The sequence below is a fragment of the Scophthalmus maximus genome, chromosome 4, assembly GCF_022379125.1.
Source record: "Scophthalmus maximus strain ysfricsl-2021 chromosome 4, ASM2237912v1, whole genome shotgun sequence".
NCBI lineage: Eukaryota > Metazoa > Chordata > Actinopteri > Pleuronectiformes > Scophthalmidae > Scophthalmus > Scophthalmus maximus.
The window spans coordinates 4,084,227-4,103,303 of NC_061518.1; the positions used below are offsets into that span (position 1 = coordinate 4,084,227).

The 19,077-nt window shown below is 42.2% G+C and overlaps 1 protein-coding gene across 2 annotated transcripts in view; it reads left to right on the top strand.

Moving 5' to 3' along the window:
- The window catches only part of luzp2 (leucine zipper protein 2), a 172,954-nt gene that overhangs the window by 115,873 nt on the left and 38,004 nt on the right, over positions 1-19,077 (top strand). For both annotated transcript variants that reach the window (XM_047331699.1, XM_035629100.2), the window contains one exon: positions 1,504-1,566. In XM_047331699.1, the coding sequence (XP_047187655.1) occupies positions 1,504-1,566 (63 nt within the window). The remainder of the gene's footprint in view (positions 1-1,503; positions 1,567-19,077) is intronic.

The following is a 19,077-nucleotide window of genomic DNA, read 5'->3' on the forward strand; positions in this document are numbered from 1 at the left end:
CATCAGGTACCAGGTCACCGCCCCCCCCCCCACGAATCCTTTCCTCTTTCTCCCCCCGGACTATCTCGATGACCTCTCCCAAGGACACACACAACATTAAAGAAACGTCTTTTCACAGTGTAAAGAAAGACCTTTCCCTCTCTCTCTCACACACACACACACACACACACACACACACATAATTCGTTCTTTCAGTTTGACGTCCGCAGTCGGTGTTTAAGCCACTGTCTGGCTGCTCGACACGAGATGCAGGTCTGCACGGCCAAGACGTGCCGAGCTCGTGATGAAAGGATTGCGACAAACAAAGATATCACTGTGACATGATGAGCATATGGGCCCTAGAATCAGACACAGTGGAAAATAGGCAGACGCACTCTGCAGGGATAAACAAGGCAGGTACTCCCGCAGAGACGAGCGTCAGCGAGCCGCCGGTGAAACATTTCCGGACAACCGCAATGCTGAACGTAACGTGGTAAGACACGAGAGAGAGAAAACCCATTGTGTGACCGAGGGTTTTCGATCACGGTTGAAAAGTCTTTAAGCCTTGACGGGTGGTCGGCTGAGAAGTGAAAACTGTGTTTTCAAAATGTCGCGGCTGCAAAGGGCCCTCTGAGCCACGGTCGCGTAATGAGGAACAGGGTTCATTTATAGTAGGAGCCCCAATATATACTGCCTCAATGTGAACGTACTGGTTAAATTAAATGGATCAAATGCAGACACGGGTGCTGCTCCTTGAAAGAGGATAATCAAAAGCATTTACTACACACAATCAATACATAATAATGCATAATACTATATAAAATATACCGTCCTATTCAGTTACATTAATTAGCAAGTGAATGCAGTGCCAGCATGTTCATCCTTGCTGTTTTCTATGTTTCTATATATATATATTTTTTTATTATATTATATTCTCGGGGGCTAAATCGACAGTGACTGAACATGACCTTTGATGTTATCGTGCCCCGTCTGGGGATGTGAGTCAACTGGTGCCGTCTAGTTTACAGTTCCCCCGGGTGAACTCGCTCGAAAAAAAATCCTGTGACTTTGAATTTCACCCTCCCAGAGAAAAAACGATGCTAGAGAAAGGTTGTTGTTGGTTTCTTTTTTTTTGCTTCTGTCAGTTTATGAGGCATGATATTTGCTCTTGGTGATAATTAAGGTAAATGTTTGTAACCTTTTTATTTAAAGATTTACGTCTGCAGTATTAATGAATGGGTTAGGCCGCACTGACGTACAGTACAGACTAATGCATTGTTGGTTCTTCATACCGCCCGTCTTGTCCTTCACCACTTGGAAGGACAGCGAATCAGATACTGGCGCTGCCCTTTTTCCTTTTTGTGTTAATTGTCATACTTGCCTTCACTCGATGCATTTAATTTCACGTGCGCTTGCTTGAACGGGCATACGCCACATCCATAACCTTCATTAAATGTGGTCGCTGAACGGAAAATAACACAGTGAAGCTGTGGATTCATTTCCTCGTGTCCCCTCTGTCTGCAGATTAAATTTCTCAAAGTGGAGATGGAGAAAAAGACCAAAATCATCAAGGATCTGCAGCAAGAGGTGAGTCATCAAAGTTTGCTTTCAGGTCGCACACACTGTGCGTCTTCACCTCGTCTATTCTCAGTTTATGCTTTCACCACAACCATGAAGGAAGAATTTCCTGATCAGGCGCCCGCCTTCCCCGCCTCATCCTCTTCTATTTCATTTGATCATTATATATATTTTTTGTGTGTTTTTGCCAAATGGCTTCTGAAAGCCCCCAGAGACGCCGGAGGGTTGGGGGTGAAGGGGTCTTCTTGCTTTCAATCAAGGGTGGACATGCGCCGCCAGGAATGCGTCTGGAATCGCAGCCGAGCGTCTCGGAGCTCGATCGTGATCATGACTGCTGTGGCCTGTGTCGGCTGAGAAAGGCTCTCTCTTTTTACCGCCTCTTCTGTTTCTCTGCCGCGCGACATCCGCCGCGAAATAGTTTGTCTGTAAAAGAAGTTTTTCTTCCCTTTGATTCCGAGAGGGGCTGACACCAAAAATGTGACATTTACCGCTGACGCCTCAGACAGCCCGGAAGAAAGAAAGAAGAGGAAAAAAAGTTCTGCCGGCGAACGCCATTGTAGCTTCACTGACTATATGTGACGCCACATTATCTACATTTTGGATTGTTATCCGCAGGAATTAAATAAATAAATGAAATACACCAACAGCCGGCCAACAGCTCATTAAATGTAACACACAGTAGCTTCCACGGCGGCAGCCGCCTTTAAGTCATTTAAAGTCGGATGTTTCCATTGTTAACTCTGGTTTGCCTGTCTGCTGTGTGACATGAGAAAGAAGGCAAAGAAGATGTCAAAACAAATCTTCTGCAGACCATCACGGTGACACATCAAACCAAAATCGCACAGCGTCGGCCAATTACTTGATTTTAATGGATTTTATTGGTATGGAAGTAAGTCAAGTTAGGTTTATTTGATACAGCACCTTGCACGGAGCAAGTCACACAGTGCTCTACAAAAATACAAAAGTATAAAATGTTCAGGTTAAACAATGAAGGAAGCAGATAACAAGCCACCGCGCACATATTCTAAAAAAGCTACACAAAGGCCAGTTTGAATATATGAGTTTGTGGTTTTGTGTCTCTTAAGGCGAAGACAGAGCCCGCAGATTTTATGTCAACGGGAAGAGCATCCCATAGTGACGGAGCCCCCTGTTTTTAATCGTGTGCGATGGACAACTAGTAACTAATGGAAGAGCTGAGCGACCTGCTGGTGGAGCAGGTCAGAGATGTAAATACAGTAGGAGCCTGGCAATGGAGTGCTCTCTATGTTATAACGAGAAGACACATCTGCTGATTTTGACTGTATTTGTTCAGTGGATAATCACATGACAAAAATATGTTTTACATACATATATCTCCTTATGAACCTTTCTGTTTTAAGTTACAGTATAAACAGGGGTTACATACAGCTCAGGCTCATAACGCTCTGTACACCACGGACACAGCTGATGCCATTTTTCCGCTGTATTCTGAACTGCAGGCAGGCCATTTAATTACATCGCAAGATCATGAAAAATGATGATGAAGAGATACTGGAAATTACCACGGCACATCGCTCGCCACTGCGGTGAGAAAACTGATTTTTTGGGGGGGGTTTTCGCCAGATGTTCCGAGTTAATTTGAGGCCAATTTTGAATAAACTCTGCTTTGTCAACACGATCAAGCGCTTCGAATGAAGAACCGAAACAATGACATACTGACATCAATTTACTGGGATCACACTGTGTGGGGGAGCAACCTGCCAGAATGCAGGTTTAATTGGATTCCTGCAGAGGTTTCAGGCACCAAAAGTTAAGTGTGGATGCTTTCAAAAATAATTCCACCATCCACCAAGTCCTGGAAAAAAACTGGGGGGATAAAACCTTGAGCACATCAATATTGACTCCATCATGTTTAGATGATGGTCTCGCGGGGGACAGACCATCTGTTGCACGACACTTTTTACTGTTCGCATGAAAAAAATTTAGTGGAAGTGTTTTTGTAGCCAAAACGAAGTCACCTTAACTGGCTGATTCTTCCCAAACTACAGTAAATGGTGCTGATATACAGTGGAACCAAAGGAATAAATGTTAAAGAACAAAGCCGTTAAATGTCAGTGATATCTTCAATTAAATCAGGGAAGAAATATACCACCTCGATTTTAATTCGTAAAGCCACAGTGTATAATTTTTGTACTTTTCTGCCGGCATCTGGTGGTAAAGTTGCAAACCGCAACCAGCTGAGCACCCCACAGGGGAAACTTTATGGTGGCGCACACCTCATTCCATTGCCGGTTTCCGGCAGCGGTTTAGTGCAACTGTATTCAGCACGACGTAGCAAACATGGAGACTCACACGGAGGTCGGGTCCACCTCATGTTACTATATTTTACTCATTCAGAGTTGACGAAAAAACATCAGTTCTTTGTCGCAGGTGATTATACATATATGAAAACATAGTTATGGACAATATATTGCAATTTTTTGTGAATAAGTTCTTCACACTGTACACTCTACTCACTGTAGCTTAATGTTACTGAATGGATCTTCTGTTGAACAATGTGTTAGTATGTAGCCATTTCAATTCTTTAGTGAACCTACATGGTGGTGCCATGTCATGACTGGATGGATAGATGATAATACCTCAAGTAGGTGCATTTAAAATATACTATGTCAGGTAGTAGTTAAATGTACATGAATGTCTCCATCCAATAGCTTTATTGCTTATCCTTTGAGGGTCCCGGGGGGTTTGGAGCTAATCCCAGCTGATATTGAATGAGAGGCATTCACACTACAGGCAATTAAGATTTTCCAATTAACTAATGATGCATGTCCTTCAAATGTGGGCAGAAACCTTTTTGCTTGTGGGACACCACCATGCCGAGCTAAATAAACGTCTGTTTGATGTCACGTATTGAATTTGTTCTTGCATTAACTCTGCGCTTCGGATAATCAGAGGTAAATGTAGAGACCCTTCTACCATCAATCAAGTGATTTTCACAGCAGCAGGTTGCACATGTTGGCAATACTGCGGAGCTGATCAGTTTAACTGACTAAGTGACCCACAAAGAAAGGCCATGATCTGGCTCCGTAATGAACAATTAGCGATTGGGGATGTCCTTCACTACGACGTCTTGATGTGGAAGCGGAACATGTACCTCTATACTGACAAAGAAGCACACAGAGGATCTTATATTTAGGTGTTTTGTGCTCTTTTAATATACATTATGATCCCTGGCCTCCTGCTAAATCTCATTAAAATACACCAATCATTAACACAAACACTAATCTTGCCAAAAAGAGAGCTGGGCGATAGCGTCAGCCAAAATTTTGACACGGATTACAGTGTCCAATAATAACTGTAGTTTTTGGTGGAATTGCCGTGCGAATGCTTTTGCCAAATAAAGCGGCACTCGGCATCATACTGTACGACTAGTTCATTGTCGACCTTTGGAGGACTGTCTTTTTCTCTTCCAGATCTATGTCGGAAGGGGCCTCTCCAGCTTTGGGGACATTTATTATCACATACAGATGGGGTCATTTGTGGTCAGTGGAAATCTGGGAACTCCTCTGACATCTGTGCCGCGCTGACATTTAAGTCGTGGCTACACGCGAGGAATCATGCAAAACATTTCCCTGCATCGGATACATCTGTGCGGGTTCCATAAATGTTCTTGTGTGCAGAAACCCAAAGGTCAAAAGTCCTTAAGCATTATCATTTTACTGCCTCAGGGTGCACTCTCCTCCGTCTCACAGTACAGATTCAACGTGTGTGTGTGTGTGTGTGTGTGTGTGTGTGTGTGTGTGTGTGTGTGTGGTCTAACGAAATTCTTAATAATGAAGTTATATATGATTGAACGCCACCTTCTGGTGGTACATCTTCAGTATGTTCTTTCACTATAACATACTAAACAGCTCCTTCACCATTTGAATCATTTATTAGTGTAAAAAACAGAAGTAGCTCTCTGAGAAATCTCTCACTAACTTTCATTAAGAGCTTGCAATCAAGGTGGCCAGGCAACTTAAGCCTAGTTCACAGTACCAAATGTGCTTGATTTTCACATTTTGGAATTCCCCGAAAATAGCCCCAAGATCCGAGCCAATTTGCTCGCCAGTTGACAATGTGTGACCTCTCCAAAGACGCAGTTTGAGAGGTTAGACTCCGACTAGATTTGTAGCAGGCTAAATATCTAGAAGAATCTGGGACAACTTAAGCCAATCGGAGCACAGGATGGGGTGGGTGAGATCTGAAGCAACATCTGCGGACATTTGCGTTCTCACATACAGCCCCCTCCAGAAAAGTTCAGGATAATGTCCGGACTTCAGTCTGGAAGCATTGAAAGGTCCACCTGACTGGTGGGGAGCTCCAGGTATTTAACCTCTGTGGACTGTTACCTGTCTTGAGCGTCGTTATGTTGCCACCCGGCCAACTTGTGGCTCATTGGGGTCCCCCGAGTCAAGTTGTGAATGGCCGAGCTTATGGTTAGGTTCACGTCATTAACCTGGAACTTCCCACCTGTCAGGTAGAACTGAAGAAGCCTCTCGGATGAGAAGTAAAACATCTTCACAAGAAACACAAGCAAGTCCAGTTGCCCATGTACATGTAGAACTCCTGAAGGTACCATGACCCGGATGACTGAGAATCTTCAAAGACACCTTAGCTACCGTAATTATAGTTGGACCCATGATGCATTGCGATATACGACTTAACTCTAGAAAACTACAGCAATTTGTTACGGTGCACCAATGTTTTGTAGACAGTATTTTATGACGGGATTCACTGCACTCCTTGTGAGCAGCTCAAACAAAAAATAAATCCTCCTCTGAGATTCGGCTCACTCAGTTTACTGATGGAGACGAGAGGAACATTAGTAAAAGCTAACCATGTCCTTTGTTTACCCCGGCATTACTTTTTTAAATTTGTCTTTATGTTAGTGTGATTTGTGTTGTGGCGTTGATTTGTGTTGCGGTGTCAGCGGGGGAGCTTTACGGCCGCAATTCACTGTGAAGTCATTATCAATGATTTGCTTTCAGGGCTTATTATGAGTATTTTGAGAGAGAATGATTTACAGTCCGACTTGGATCCTGCTGGGATTCATCAGGTTCTCACAGAGCGTTCTAATATGCCGCTTTGCCACATATTCAGCTCCGTGCTGCTGATGCTGATGTTCCTTTTGTATAAAATGGCTTCCCGTCATTGTCTCCGTCCTTTCATGTCTACCTCATGTAATTTCTCCGGCTTAATGGCAGAGAGAGAGAAAAAAAAGCATGCATCATCATACAGAGGAGTGACAAGAAACAGCAAAAGGGCAGAAAAAATGGAAACTCCTCCATTATGTTTGTTGTACAAAGACGAAACAGATGAAACCACTGACGATAATCGAGGCGTGATGTTATTGTCTCGGAGGCTGTGCGGTTGCTGTTGACACCACGCGCTCACTCGTTCCCTGATCTTCAAGAGCGATAAGAGGAAATGTTCACTTTTTTAAGCCGAGTTAAATCAACTTGTGCTTTATTGTGATTTAAAGTGATTCCACAAGCAGCAAAGATAAAACGAGGACACGGAATGCATATTCAAAGATATGAAACAAAAGGTAATGTGTTCTCTTGGCGCTCATTAGAAATGACTCGCACACCGAAGCGTTCCCTCTGAGGCTTTTCCAAACAGAGTTGTAAATTCAAGCTTCAATTCTCCCCATGAAAATACTCACTTTGAAAATGATCAGCCATTTTTATTTGTTATTTCTTGCCAGAACACACTAAACTGCATGCTAATGTTACCCTGGAGAATAAATAGCTGACTTGCTCGTCCACTGCTACATCACTCAACGACTCAACAAGCACTGCACTAACACTAAAAGCTCCTTAAAGGGATAGTTCAATGATTTTGAAGTGGGGTTGTATGATTTAGTGCAAACTTCAACGGATGTCTGGCGGCAAACTAAAGCAATGAAAAAAATACACCCTTTAGCGTACAATGGAACGGATATATATCTTTTTTAGGTAAGCATTTAAAAATGTGTCTGTTTTTCGGTGGTCCCCTCTGCAACAGTGTGACTCAGACTTACGCTTATTCCACCTTATCCCCCAAACTCCATTAAATGACAATCGCTGACAATCTCCATGAGGTAACATTAACTATAAGTAACTCATACGACCCCACTTCAAAACTGTCCCTTTAATGCCATCGAGACTCTATCACGACTGTGTCCCACATGTGATCACTGACATGCATCAGGAGCAAAAGTGTGATGACAAAAAAGCGGAGGACTAAATGAAATGGGGTGAGACGGGTGATGGCATGCAATGTCATTTCTTGTGCAGAACGGACAGCCACTGTACAGTCTGATCGATTGCCGTCGCGTATCGCAGACAAGCCGGCCCGACTTGTTACCCAAGAGCAAATTGAGGACTTGACACCCAGAGAGAGAGAGAGAGTACCGGTGTTTATTGTGAATTAAAAAAAGGTCTAGATAGATTCAAGTGCTGCCGAATGTCAGCAAACCATTACCTACACGGTGACAATGTCCCACATGCGTCACTCACAGCCTGCACGTGGGACGGTGTGGTCAGCTTAAAGAGATGGAGACAGAAGAAGAAAAAAAAATCGTTGGATTATCCAAAGCCCTCGTGCAGTGACGTTGTGGATTCATCCAGAAACTTCAGGACGATCTGCAACAGCGGTTCCTGAGGGTTTTTTTAAAGTTTGTGACCTCTAACAAGAAAAGCCGTGGACAGTTTATACACTCGGCTGCAGGTTGCGTACGTCCACAAATTGTGATTTAAGTTAACCACAGATCCGAAAGGGTGGAGGTCAAGGAGCACTTGCTTTTTAGATTCTTAAAGAGGATCTAAGAGGATGAAACGTCTATAACAATCTATAGAAACAAGCCACAGAGTAAATGTTCAATACAAGATTGCGTTATTTGAGTAATTTCTAGCGTCATAATGATTTAAAATGATCAAGTATTTCACAAGAAAACTGAACGAGTCGGTCAAAGTCTAAGAAGAAAAACAAACAAACTAGAAATATATATTTTTGTTTGTTTGCTTTTGCTCTTGTTAAAGAGTGCTAAACTGTGTACAATATATTCCATGTCTATGTGTATCTCTGCATGGCAATGAAGCGTCTTCAAACCTAACAAAAACATTATAGATTAGAGAAAAGCCCCTATCTGTGTGTCAGTTGCGTGGATTATCCACACTCACACATAAGATGATCTGATCTGAGCAACATCGTGTCATTTTTGATATTCCATGATGTGTAGAATAGTCATCATATATACCCACTGTGAGCTGGATGATGTGAAGGTATTGTGACTATGGCATGTTGCCATCTCCTGTTCTGCCTTTGAAAGGAGAGGTAACCGTCAGTCTAAAGGGAACAGGAAACTGGATACACTATCCTGAAGAAAAAAAAATAAAAATCACCATTTTATTCAGACTCTTCTCTCTGAAGCCCAGATACCGGGATGGCAGGGGCACTTCATTTAGATGCAAATAAAATCGAGACAACAAGTCCATGTGTCCCGGGGTTGCCATGGCGATATGCAAACATGGCGCACGATGACAAAAGAATCTCACAGCCATAAACCATAAGTCTGAGCCTGCTGAGCCTTAAACTGAAAAATAAGACAAAGCGGTTTCACCCCGTTCGACCCGACAACGCAGGGAATAAAGTTCATCCGCCGCCGTTGACGGATTTCTGTCAGTCAGTTTCCGGAGAGGCCAGAGAAGATACGGATATAAATCATAATGTTGCCCGCACATTATGATTTATATGAGTCAAACAAACGAGGCTGTGATTGCGTAAGTGAAGCCTCCATTAGTCGAGTTCGGCCGAGTACAGATATGTATCAAAAATCCACGTGGACAGTGGAAGTTGAAGATCCACCATGCTGCTCCAGTGTCAGACCGTTCCTCTTTGACATAATCCTTTTTGTATTCGTCTCACTGTTCACGCAGAGCGCACGTTCTTTCATTTTCGTGACGTCATGCTCAATTTCACAACGCGTCCCCGCAGATCGAGTAACTCCCATCTCAGCGTTCTCCACACGCAGCATTGATTCTCCCTCCGCCGGGGTCAGAGGGAAACCTGGAAAACCTGATCAGTCAGTGAATGCTTGATTCTTTAATTTCCTCGGACTGCTTAGCATGTACGAACTTGTGCTCGGTGTGAGATGGTGGGTTAACAGACTGTGGATGCATTTTTTTCCCTTCTCAGCCGGTATCAAAAAATTAATTCAGGAGCAAATAAAGGCACATCATTGTTTGCTCATTTATATCAAGCGACCAGCGGCCCTTCTTCTCCGTGAGCACTGTTAATACAGGTCTCGCTCTGTCGACAAAGAGCACAAGGAGGAGAGAAAAATGGTGCTGTTGGAGACAGGGAACCATTATTTTAAGGCACGCTGCATTAAATAAATGAGTCTTGAGTTGAAGCTAAAATACTGAGTCAGTGTCTGCCGCTCTGAAATCGACAGAAAGCGATTGAAATGGAGAAGCTCTGTAACCGCCTCGCGGTGCCTAAGAGCCGTACAGGATGGAAATCAGAAACCATACAGAAGGTAAATGTCGGCTGGTTGATGCATTTTATGGAAAATGCTGGGTATTTATTTCTAAGGTGAGGGGGAAAGCATCGGAGGGGCGACGCACACACGGCTCATCCGTCGGGGTCCGTGAGAAGAAAAAAGGCCATTCAGGGAATATTCCGATCATGAATTCATTGTGATTCTGCCCCTTGCTTGTCTGTAATGGAATCTGGAGTGGCAGGTGAACCCGAACACTGAACGCGTTGGTTCAGTGTCTCATACCAACAAGGGGGGGGCGTGTTCCCTCCGGGAGCCAGAGGGGCGGCTTTTATTAAATCTGCATTTCCTCCCAACACTGCACAAAGTGCTGCAACATGCAAAAAGACAAATTGCAGTTACTGTCCGTGAAACAGCCAATGCAGCAATCCTCCTGTATTTATGGGTAATATTTCTCACTTTCAGGATTGCCATGCATTATTCTTATGGCCTGGGATTGTCCAATTAGTTTGAAACCATAAACCATTTTTTTCCAACAATATTAGAAATCATAGACACAAGTCTCTGAAATCTGATCTTGTTGTTCTGCACAGCCGAAGGATGCACAAAATAAAACGCAACCTGTTCAAAAAATGTACCCGGATAAAAATAAAACACTTGAGAAAACTGTCATAGTCGAGTTTTCCATACTTTGCAAATGATTTTCTCTGCAGCTTCACATGTGACAATGGAAAGGAAACAAACCTTTTTCTGTCTCTGGCAGGGAACAGAGGCTGTCACAGCCTCAAATGTCCTAATGTCAGTGTTTTATCACTTTTTGTAAAGCTGTACGTTTTACATCAAAATAATGCTCATGTTCAGGTATATCATTTTAATTTGGGATATTACTTGAGAAGGTTTACATGCTGTAATGTTCAGTAAACACATCCGTTTGCTCAGACTGTCCATTGCTGCAGCTCCTCTTGTCAACCTCTGTTCTGAAACACTTGGTTTTAGCTCAGCTTCAGTTTATTCAGCTCAGGTTATTACAATTACATTGAAATGACTGTGTTTCCATGGAAATCAATCCCCGACTACACATCACAATACCCCTGAAACTACTGTCATATGCAACCGAGACATCTTAAACCTTGTGTTGAGTCTAGCGTTAACCTCGGTGTCAACTTTTCGGTGTTTGCTGCGATGTACAGTCAAATGTTGTTATTTACAAAGGAAGAACTCTAAATAATCCAATACGCTGCCGTACAGCAGGGTGCTTTTGATGATCCGCAGCTACCATCGCATTTCACATCAGAAAACTGTGAATCACAGCGACTCTCGTCTCCACAATGAAAGCCAAGTTAACGATCAGCCTCAAAGTCGCCGCCGCCATGAAAGAGACACTCGCGTCTCATCGTGGCATCAACCTGAAGTGAGAAATCATACCACCTCATCTGCAGTTTGTGGGATGTCAAATTGTGGGTAACATTGCAACCTGCTGACAAGGGCTACATTTATGCACAAGTATTAAGTCTTTTTACACCTTCTTTCTTTGGTCAGCACCAATGGACTTTTCAGTCCGTATCAAAATAGCATGTGTGAAAAGTGCTCAGGACCAAACTTTGGTGTCAGTCCAGATTGAACTGAACCGTGGTTTAATTCATTTCAATTGTGAAACCTCTTTTTGGATGGTTTGGACTTTTGGACCAGGAAGCTGAGGCAGGCTTGTCACTTATTAAACAACAAACGAAGAAATATAACGGGTAGAGAAGTGAAAATCAGCCGCTGTAGCCAATGTGAAGAAGAGGAGACAAAATATTCATTCATAATTTGGTCCAAGGACAAAGTGAAAAGCAATAATTATGAAAAAAGTATAGTGCTGATCATTCATGCTCTATTCAAATGGAAGAGGCTCACCCACCAAACTGACGACACGCCAACGTCAAATACACGCCTGTCTACGAACCAATCAAATTCAAGAAGAAGGAGTCACATCAAACTCTTTACTTTAGAAATATTAGCTTTTGATTATGTTTCAATCTAATTTCTAGACAGAAAAAAACGATCCAAAAGTGAAATGTATGCAACATTTTCAAGTGAACTTATTGTCATAATCACATCTGTACTTTTACTTTGGTCCTTTGTGGTAGATCTGTTGTCCTTTGCTTCTCGACACGTCTGTTTTCTCATTGTTTTTTTGTTCTATATGTGTGACTGATGTTTTCTTTTGATATTGTTAATTCCGACTTTGACATAAAATTAGAAAGAATGTGTATTTATGGGTTAAATAACAAAATGCTGGATCTCGTGTAATAGTCTTTGACTTTCTTCTACGAGTGGGATTCAAATCTCTCCACACTGTTTTTGCCCTTAATACTAGATTGCTTTCATCCTGTGTGGATTCATGGGTACCGGCGCTGAAGTCAAATCATAGAGACTTGTTGGAGAGAGCTAACGACAGGCTGCGTGTGTTCAAAGGCCTGATGTCACGCTGTCACTTAGCAGCGCTGCTTTAATCCTCACAGCCCGCCATGGATATTGATTTCTGGCCCCTCCTTCCAGACAAGTGACCAGCTTTCTGCGGCATTCAGCTGTGACACCATAAAATGGATGGTCTATTTTACTTTTTTACAGAAATACGTTTGTTTCAAGACTGATCAAGACTGCAGATATCTCTTTGACATGTTCAAAAAATGACTTCTTTTTTTTCCGTACCCTTTTGAAGCTGGAGGCCGTCTTAACAAACGCTGTGGCTTGGCGAGATGTTCACTTTCAAACTTTCTTGACACTTTGAGACGAATGTCGAGACCTCAAAAAATCGCTTCAAACCAGTAAAACAGAATCTCATTTTTAGAAAAAGAAGAAAAATAGAAATGGGTACAGTACAGCCCTGTACAAAATTATTGGAATCTACGAATTTTAAGTCTTAAATCTTTAGGGAAAAAATTGCAAATCAACCTATTTTGTATAATCAGAGTATCCTACCGACAAATGCATGATTCTCTATCTTTCTTTCTGTCTCTCGTTCCTTTAGTTTCTCTACAACCTAAAAAAAATATTCATAAAACGTCAAAGAGAAAGAAATGCATAATAGCGGAATAATACAAACACTATATGTACCCCTGACACAATCAATTCCTCAAACCAAAAAACAAATGACTCTCATCTGTGCTTCACATGACCTGAATTAACCAATACAAGATCGTTTCATTGCATTAAAAAAAGGTGATTGTTTCCCGTTTATTTTTCACAACAGCAAAGGAAAGAGAGCCATCTGAAAGCATCAGAAACGCAATTATCAAAAAACATAATTCCAAAGGCAACAAGGCAATCGCCTCGTATAATCCCTGTTTCAACAGATAGTAATGTTATCGAGAAGGGTCACAATCATGAAACCGTCAAGACACTTGAGACGTGACACAAACACAAAGGGGAAAAAATGAGAGGAGTCTGCAAAGGTTGTGCACATATTGTGGAAGAAACACCACAAAAAGAGCTTCAGGCTGACCTGGAGTAATCTGGACCAGGTACTCCAAGGCTCCATGGGCCAAGGCCAACGAGGTCGCCACTGTTGAAAGAGAGGCACAAAAGCTCAAGATTAATGTTGTGCAAAAACTTTCACAGATAGTCTTTCTGGGGTGCCGCTCAACGGACCAGATGAAGACAAAGTAGAGCTCTTTCAATCATGATGTGGGGGGCTGCCTCTGATACTGAGGCACTGAATCCATCAAAGGAATGATGAAATCAGAAGATTACAATGCATTGTTGAGCAAAATTCTGTTATCCATTGTCCAGAACACCCAGGATTGAAGTAACGGTCTTGGGCCTTTCAGCAGGCCAGCGGCTGAAAGGGAAAAGATGGACTGTTCCCACTGCAAACCTTTGGAATGAGCCGAAAGACGTGACTCTTGTAAACTTAAATTGACAAGTGAAAAGTGGTAGACACGAGGCTGTTGCACTTTCAGTTGGCAACAAGAAATGTTTAAAGACTGTCGATGGTGCCAAAGGTTCTGCAACCAAACATTAGGAAAGTGGGTCAGTAATTGTGTCCAGGGTACATTTAGTGTATTATTATGAGGTTTTTTTTTTCTTCTTTTGTTGAGTAACCTAGGAAATTATATTAATACCTTCTGGTTATACACATCATCTGCGTTCATTTCTGAAAATGATTTTGAAAAAGATCATTATTCTAATGGAAGAAGTTGAGTTGATAATATGAATGTTGGATTTTTAATCCTAATGTGCTGTTTGAATGACTGAAAGAAAAAGGATTACATTAATCCTGAATTAATACAAACATGTACTGTATTTCATTAAGAGCATATTCTTATTTTGAAAAACAATTTCACTGGATGGGAGGAAAAAATCAAGTTGCGGCTCAATGTCATCCACACTTTCAGAGCGGAGAGCGATGTTTTCGTCCCATTGTGTACATCAGGGCAGATTAATTCATTCCGGAGTAACATCAATTTGTGGAGGCATTCCTCCTATTTTTAATGATTTAATGCACTCCGAGCATTAGAGGCTTCACTGTCATAATTTTTCCCTCTAATTTATCAGCGTGTTCTGACATTATTTTAATTCAGCCTGAACAAATAGGAGGAGTGACAATCATTTAAAATGACCTCAAAAGAGGAGCGTTCAGGTGGGCGGGTTAGTGCAGCGACGGGCTGCAGCTCTATTATTATGCCGATAGTAATTCAGGCTACTTCACATGAAATATTTCAGCTCTTTGAAATGACAGACCTTCCCATATTTCTCAGTGAGGGTCAATACAGCTCACCTTCTCTCTTCTTTCTCTCCTTTTTTTTCAAATAACCTTGAATCTTGTTAAGCATCTTATTCTACAACTCAACAGCTATTTCATGAGCAATGCATGGAGGCAATATCTATACAAGTAGTCGGGTCAAGTAAGATTTACAAAGCAAATTCTAATGAGAAAGTTTGGATTGTTATCTGCTGTAAGTTGTTTTAGTCCGCATGTGCAGTAGACTGTTCATATTGTCTTAGAATTTTTTTTTTTTTTTTTTAATTCAGCTTTACATTGCAGGGAACAAACCTTACAGCCCGTCAACTTGCTGACGCTAAAAAGTTAAATCAGAATTTCCCATTTACTCCTCAAAGGTGATGGCCGTTAAAATTCCAGCTGCATTCACTTTTTTCCCCACAATGCACACTACTGTATAGAACTGTGCTTGGCAATGACAAAACTGCTCCCCCTAGAGGAGGGTCTGTAACCCGTGAAACGTGAATTAATGAGTCAATTGTAAAACTAGAAACATGAGGAGCTTCAAACCAAAACAAATAAAAAGAACATTGCAATCGAATGCTTTGACTAAATGATCCCGTCTGCAAACAAGAAATTGGAAAAGAATGTGTTAGCATCACGACAAAAAAATAAATCAGAGCTACTTGACCTTACTGTATGTTGTTGGCTTTGATAGTCCAACTTGTTCGGCCTCCTGTTGGGCCACTGTGTCCTCCAGTGCCTGGAGCAATAGAAGTTCAATAATAGGGTTGGCACGGCAGACCCGCATGGGAAAAACACAATCATGAGACTGGCCTCTTTTCAATATACATGGTACATATGATTATGTTTAAGAACAATGAAAGAGTGACGAGAAAGCAATCTTTTCACTTATGCATAATCATCCCCTCCTTGACCTCCTTGAGTCCTTAAGAACCTGCCAAGACGATTTTGTCGTTCCCCGCCAAATGCCTTGCAAGATGTCTGGGCGTATGTCATATTTAATAGCTTCTCCACCCTGACCGTTTGCTTCGCTAAAGCCAGTAATTTACAGTAGATGAGCGCACGACAGCAACATAAGTGGACGACTCGTGCAAGCCCTGCCACAATGTTCCTGCAGTGGGAGTTTCTCATTTTCTCTTGCTCTGAGAAAGCAGACAAGCCTGTTGCACTATACTGACAGTAATTGATTATGTCGCGTGGAAGCGTCTCATTAATATGCGTCAGAAACTGTCAAATGGACAGAGCTGAGAATTTTACTTTTGCTACATACATACATTGTTGGGTTTTTTTTTTACTTGGGGGGGGGGGATCAGTTGAATAAGAGATAAAATTACTAAAGCTGCTGTTCATAAATAAACCACAGGAAACATGAATAAGAATGCACAAGCAAAGACCACACAATTAAGTTGAAAGGAAAAATCCTTTACATTGTCTTCGATGCTAATGTTCCCATTAGTTGGCCCCGTTGGCTCAACGTTGGAGACTTTACAAAGTCCGGCAGCGAAGTGTGGATTGATGACGAACATCACTCCCTCAGAGGTTGAGCGTTGTGTAGCTAATGGATGGATGGACTCCCACCACCACAGCTAACGGAAAAAGAGACTCGTGGTTCAAAAGCCGTTGGTCACACCAGTTCCAATGAAGCCAAAAGTTACTTGGCACTTCCAAGGTGTCAAAATTGATGCATGGGGAAGCTGAAGTGAAGTGAGTTCTATTAATTAAAGAATTTAAAAAAAAAAAGAAGTATTCCTTTAATTTACAATCTTTTTTTTATTTGGATCACATCTAAAGTAACTATCTTCTCTACTAGTAGTATCACCATTAAACATGATGCATTTAGAAAGTTACGATGCAAAATTAGGATTTATTTTTCTATTCCAAGTTTTGCAGGTGTACATCAGGGAATTTATAGACCGGTACATCAATAAAACAAGGAATAATAAGGTAAATTGTAAGCCTATGTTCCCCCATTTTTTTTAATAGCTTCATAACATTACGCAATTTATCAAGAAGAGACAACATCAGAACATGATACAGTAAATTAAAGGAAATGCACCTTTAATTGGGGGTTGGAAAGCAATCCCATGGAGTACTTCAAGTAGTAAGAGTAGTTACAGCTGACCCCATTCAAGCCACTGGAAAAAACTCCCTTTCGGTTCCTTGGACACCGTTCATGTTGGCCTTTAGTTGACGTGACTGATGGAGTCATACTTTCTCTACGGAGAAGAACAAGCTATTAAAGCAGCGATACAACGGAAACGTCTCGTCGCTTGGTTGTCTTTGTCATTACACTGAAGCTTATTGACCTTTAAAGATGAAATATGTTGTGACAACAGTCCTTCGCTTGTTCCGCCCCGGACTGGTGAAAGGGATTGTTCGCATATCACGATGAGCACGACTGAAAAACAAAGAAAGAAGTCAACTCTAAATGCATTGCACCTTTGATTTTATTGTGCCGAGCAGTATGGTCTCTGTGTGTGTTCAGTCAACTCCAGTTTAACTGCGTTGATCAAAATCAATTGGAGACATTAATATGCACTGTGGCAGCGTTGAGTGTGCATTGCACTTAAAGAATAAAAGAAAGAGTGTTTCCAGAAGGGTTTGGTGATCAAGTGGTGTGAAAGTTGACCCAGATGGACGGTAAATGCCAACGCTCAGGGGCTGTCAACATCTCAGCACTTGCTCATGATGTGTGAATACTGGTGAGTTGATTCAGACAGTCCCTTTGCGAGTGCTGAAGTCCTGTAGATGGTGAGCGATTGACCATATGGCTTGTCATTTAATATAACTAGATTTTTCAGTCCTGTAATCTTTAATGTCATTGTGCATTTTTAAAATCAGGACATAAAAGCACAAAAAAAGAGGTTTGATTGTTTCTAAGACATGTTGTTTAAGTGGATACGTGTGTGTGTGTGTGTGTGTGTGTGTGTGTGTGTGTGTGTGTGTGTGTGTGTGTGTGTGTGTGTGTGTGTGTGTGTGTGTGTGTGTGTGTGTGTGTGTGTGTGTGTGTGTGTGTGTGTGTGTGTGTGTGGGAAATATGGACAGCATGTTAATGTAAAAATTGCTGCTTTATTTTTCAGGCCCACAGAATGACAGCGCTGCGGGAATAACGGGTTATGACATATGCAGCTCAGTGTAGCACACTTTGCATAATGCACTGTGACACACAAGCTCCAGAGGATCTCATTTTCACTCTGACTATGTCTCGGGGCTAAACTCTGTCACATTCCATGACAGCTGCCAGTTCTACATGTCCTCGAATGGTGGTCCCTGTGTCGGGTGCGAGAGGAGGTGCAACTGTGTGGAATTGATATTCAACCAGTTTGTGCCTCGCTGAATGGCAAAGCAACTGCCATCCCAGCTCGTTGCCTCTGCTCTTGGGGGGCATGCACCGTATGCTTTTGGAGTGTGCAGTATCCTTTAGAGGTATGAGTATGGAAGTGGGGATTGAATTTGCGAAGGAAAGACGGAGGCAAGGACGAAGCGAATGTCAGATGTTGCTGCCTGCCGAGTTATAGAACCGTGAGACCCAGCCGTGTTTGGAGAGTTCTTGCTTTTCCACCAGTGATTTTATAATGCAGAAGCAAATGTACTTTCCAAACAAAGTACACTCTGAGCTCTAGGTTTTGGCATAATCAGCCAATAATGCCCTGGTGCCTTGATTCAAAAAAATAATAATAATAATTCAGTGGCACTCTGCAGTTTTGATGTTGGAGATTGCCAGGACTTGTTTTTTTGCCACCAGCACTTCACGACAGTCGTATCATAATACAATTCCAAAGTACAAACTCTGCCTGGCGATATGGCTGCTGCGGTTTGAGTTTGATACATATCTGTTACACCGACAGAGACAGGCTGTGGCGCGGCTAAGAAAGACAAACTGAGCTATAAATAAACTCTCAACTACATATGGACGAAGCTGCGTCGTGATTGGTCGTCATCAAGCATCCAGTCAGGATGTTCCATGACACAGAGCGAGAACTGTGGAAGTGGCCACATGATTTGTAAGTTGATGTCGAGGGGCCAGCTGGCGGAGGCACAGGCACAGCCCCCCCCCTCCTCCTGTATCCTTCTGTCCCTGTGGTTCGCAGCCAAATCATCACCTAATGACATTGAGTTGTCCCCAAACGTACATGCAAATGAATGTATAACCAGAGCACAGCAACATAACGGACGACACCACCGCTCTTGTAGATGTCATCTCCACCTAAATGAATTTGTCGTGCAATCTGTAAACCATAATTGCTGATGGCGAGATTGCATCCTCCAAAAAGTACTCGCTACCACG